The sequence below is a fragment of the Ceratina calcarata genome, unplaced genomic scaffold (genome assembly GCF_001652005.2).
Source record: "Ceratina calcarata isolate Rehan_Ccalc_2016 unplaced genomic scaffold, ASM165200v1 scaffold474.2, whole genome shotgun sequence".
In the NCBI taxonomy this organism is placed as follows: Eukaryota; Metazoa; Arthropoda; class Insecta; order Hymenoptera; family Apidae; genus Ceratina; species Ceratina calcarata.
The window spans coordinates 6,009-10,562 of NW_017171571.1; the positions used below are offsets into that span (position 1 = coordinate 6,009).

General features: G+C 38.4%; 1 protein-coding gene across 1 annotated transcript in view; it reads left to right on the top strand.

Annotated features, from left to right (window-relative positions):
* LOC108627523 (protein ERGIC-53-like) overlaps window positions 1-4,479 on the top strand; it is a gene marked incomplete at its 5' end in the record, with an annotated part of 8,126 nt that extends 3,647 nt beyond the window's left edge. Inside the window, 2 exons of the mRNA XM_018028808.2 lie at window positions 2,760-2,962; window positions 4,063-4,479. Of these exons, the coding sequence (XP_017884297.2) occupies window positions 2,760-2,962; window positions 4,063-4,099 (240 nt within the window). The remainder of the gene's footprint in view (window positions 1-2,759; window positions 2,963-4,062) is intronic.
* Between the last annotated feature and the right edge of the window lie 75 nt (window positions 4,480-4,554).

Consider the following 4,554-nt stretch of genomic DNA (forward strand, 5'->3'; position numbering starts at 1 on the left):
AGGGTCTTCCTGAACAACAATTTCCTTTTGCAAAATGCAGAATGGGGCTTGGTTACCGAGTTATTAACGAAAAACACGGACCAATCAGAGCGCTCGGTCGACGCGGGCTCCGACTCGGGAGCGTTGGCTCGGATCCGGCCGCCCGACCTTTCACGCGTTTGAACAAGCGCTCCGCTCAGTACGAAGCGTTTTACAAACTACATGAATAACAATGCAAGGAAATTATTGTTCGTGCGTTATTATGAATGACAATTAATACACTTAATCGTTGTTCACGTGGAATGGAGGGGAAAAGTGATAGATTATTGATAATTGATGGACGATGGTAGGATAAACGAGGAATTATCAGGGCGCACGGAACATTGAATTTAAAAGAAAATGCAAAGACTGTAGAGATTAGACTTACCCATTAATCCGCAAGTGCACCTGCTCACAATGAGCCACGGTCAGTGGGTCAGTGTCCTTGCCGCTCGCAGGTAGGCCACAGCTGTCTTCTGTCCAGGGAAGGAACCCCGCAATCAACCGCACGATCATTGTCACTCTTAAAAATTTTAACACACTAAGATTGTTGCTCCTACGTTCTATCAATACACGTCTTTGAAAGCAGCCGATTGATTTTTATACACAAACTCAACTTCATTAAACCGCTATCACTCTTCACTTAAAAATTTTCAAACACTTACACTGTCGTTCTTGCAGTCTAACATTAAACGTCTCCGAAAGGAGCGGATTGTTTGTCACTCACAAAATAAACTTCACCATTCGCGTGGTCCGTGAACTACACGATGCACGAAGGGCGCGACTCGATCGGGATGACGCTCTTTTTATCGGAATCGGCGGAGAACCATCTTCGCGTTAGGCGAATACTCTGATTATTTCGTAATACTCTGTTGGATTTTTCGGGATCCGTCATTGAGTTGAGGTGCCCGATTCGATACCTACTGAACCGTGTCTCACAACTTTCCTTCGGGAGACTTTTCCCCACTCGATGGCCAAATTCGTTAATGAAAATGTTTTTGACATCCCTGAAAGAAACTCGACCTTCGATTCCTTATCATATTTACAATATTCCCCACGTGTTAAACACTCGGTACCTCCGTGACTTGCAGCCAGCACAGCCGTAGACACATTGTACACAGGTAAAAGCCGTGTCATAATTCTTACGGAAGAAGTTTCGCCAGCTTATTATTTTCGATGTCCCTTGGAAACACGTGATGGATAATAAGAAGTACCTTTGACTGGTTGAACGAAGTAAAAGATGTCCTCCTACTTTTTTTACCACTAATGCCAGATGGAGTGCATACCGGCGGGTCGTATTTTACGCGTTCAACTAGTTACACGTTAAGGGAAATCGAAAACAATAAGCTGTCGAAACTTCTTCCGTACGGATTATGGTAGGGATTTTACCTGCGTACAATGTGTCTACGGCTACGGCAAAAGACAATTCAGGCGTCGACGGATGGTAGCTGCAAGTCGCGGAGGTACCGAGTGTTTAACACGTGGGGAATATTGTAAATATTACAAGGAATCGAAGGTCGAGTTTCTTTCAGGGATGTTAAAAACATTTTCACTAACGTATTTGGCCATCGAGTGGGGAAAAGTCTCCCGAAGGAAAGTTGTGAGACACGGTTCAGTAGGTATCGAATCGGGCACCTCAACTCAATGACGGATCCCGAAAAATCCAACAGAGTATTACGAAATAATCAGAGTATTCGCCTAACGCGAAGATGGTTCTCCGCCGATTCCGATAAAAAGAGCGTCATCCCGATCGAGTCGCGCCCTTCGTGCATCGTGTAGTTCACGGACCACGCGGATGGTGAAGTTTATTTTGTGAGTGACAAACAATCCGCTCCTTTCGGAGACGTTTAATGTTAGACTGCAAGAACGACAGTGTAAGTGTTTGAAAATTTTTAAGTGAAGAGTGATAGCGGTTTAATGAAGTTGAGTTTGTGTATAAAAATCAATCGGCTGCTTTCAAAGACGTGTATTGATAGAACGTAGGAGCAACAATCTTAGTGTGTTAAAATTTTTAAGAGTGACAATGATCGTGCGGTTGATTGCGGGGTTCCTTCCCTGGACAGAAGACAGCTGTGGCCTACCTGCGAGCGGCAAGGACACTGACCCACTGACCGTGGCTCATTGTGAGCAGGTGCACTTGCGGATTAATGGGTAAGTCTAATCTCTACAGTCTTTGCATTTTCTTTTAAATTCAATGTTCCGTGCGCCCTGATAATTCCTCGTTTATCCTACCATCGTCCATCAATTATCAATAATCTATCACTTTTCCCCTCCATTCCACGTGAACAACGATTAAGTGTATTAATTGTCATTCATAATAACGCACGAACAATAATTTCCTTGCATTGTTATTCATGTAGTTTGTAAAACGCTTCGTACTGAGCGGAGCGCTTGTTCAAACGCGTGAAAGGTCGGGCGGCCGGATCCGAGCCAACGCTCCCGAGTCGGAGCCCGCGTCGACCGAGCGCTCTGATTGGTCCGTGTTTTTCGTTAATAACTCGGTAACCAAGCCCCATTCTGCATTTTGCAAAAGGAAATTGTTGTTCAGGAAGACCCTCCCAATCTGCCATTTTCGGCTCCAACACCTTTTCTGGGACAACCTGTATGTATATTTCATGATTTCTTTACGTTTTCCATGCGTCCAATTTTTCTATAAGTGAACGTCAAACAGCTTATACTATATTGTGTATATAATCTTTATGCAATATTAACTGATTCATTATTAATATTGTTATTTTCAGGTGCAACAGATGGGATATGATTATCAGTCGCTGATTTCTGAAATGCGAGATGGCCTTAACACTGTGAAAAGAGACATTGGCCAGATGAATAGTAAAGGCAATGTTAAATCAGACTGTCCGACGACGAACTGTTTAACAACGACGATGTTCTTATTGTTCGTCGCGATTCAGATGATTATTTTGTTAGCGTACAGCATGTACCGGTAATTATCAATTTTTTTGTTCATAATCATTATACTATAATTTAGTTATTACCCTATCAATAAATCCTATACTGTCAGATTTTATCCAATGCATATTTATAAAATTCTTTAACTAGAACGGCTAGAGTTAATCTAGCAGCTGTCTTATAGAAAATTGATGCGCAGTTCAGCAGATATTAAGTCAAATGAAACGTAGCCTGGGCCATAAAAATTGAATACACACTAGTTAATTTTCAGTCTTCTATTCTAACTCTTCAGTAATGGGAAGAATTTGAAAAATCAGTTTTCTCAAATTTTTCCATATTTTTCCATATTTGATATCATCCGAAGAATCTTAGAAAGGTCTGACACGTTTGTATAATTCAGGATTCTTGAGAATTACTTCAGACTTTTGACATGATATTAAATAAAAAAAATCTGAGAAAACTAATTTTTCTTTACTTAATATTACACGTGAAAAAATTCTGGCATTTTACTACTGTGACTGGACATGCCTGAGAATTATTTCAGATTTTTTACATAACATTTAATAGAAAAGATCTGAAAAAACTGAATTTCCAAATTCTCCTAATTAATATCCAAGGTTGAAATATAGGGCTAAATATTGGCCTGAATATTTAATTTTCTACTTCAAACTACCGAATGGCCCAGGCTGCGTTTCATTTAGCTGAAGGGCAGCCACCTCCTCATCCAGCTATTCCCTTTTAAAAATTCTTCCCGATTGCAAATCAATGAAACGGTTTCATATCTTTTTGTATTTGTAAAATCTATCACTGGAACAAAAACGCTGGATATTAATAGCATGAATACCTTCTACTGTTTGTCATTCATAATTAGACAACGAATATTTATGCAAAATGAAACATTTACGAGTTTAAGAGATGTTTCAGATAAACATTTATTTTATGATTAAAACATTGAAATATGAATTCAACTTCTGATAGTCTGGACATTGTTTTGTATACTACACATTCATAGCATAAGCATTCATAATTTTTACACACTCCGCTTTTTTAGAAATGCATAAAAAATGCTGTCTATTCATAACAGTGTGTAAGTTAAATTCATTGTTCTCTACACATTTTTATTTCTTCTTACAGGGACAATAAGGAGGCACAGGCGAAGAAATTATATTAACACTTATTTTCAAGTGTTGAAAAACAGAACAGCTAGGAAACAAGTCAGAAGAGAGGAAGCTACACAGAATAAGAATAAAATAAATTTATTACTATCGCGTACCATCATTCCGAATATTTTTTATCATTTGTCATATAAAGCATAAGGAGTATGCATTTAAACTGTGAAAAACACACCTTTGTACAATAAAATGCATTCTACGTACAATACGAAAATAGACCTAAATGTGACATAATAACAATAATAAAAATAAAGGAACAAGAGAGGGAGAAATTTAGTCCATTCAATCAATATCGATCTCATAAATAACACAAGTGTCTATATACATAAATCTGTATAAATGTGCAAATGCAGTACTAAATAGACAATTGGACTTTTAATGTAATATTTTCTTTACACTTTTATTTTTTCTAATAAGTTTTATATGTAAAAGAATGAAGAGTAAAAGATTATAT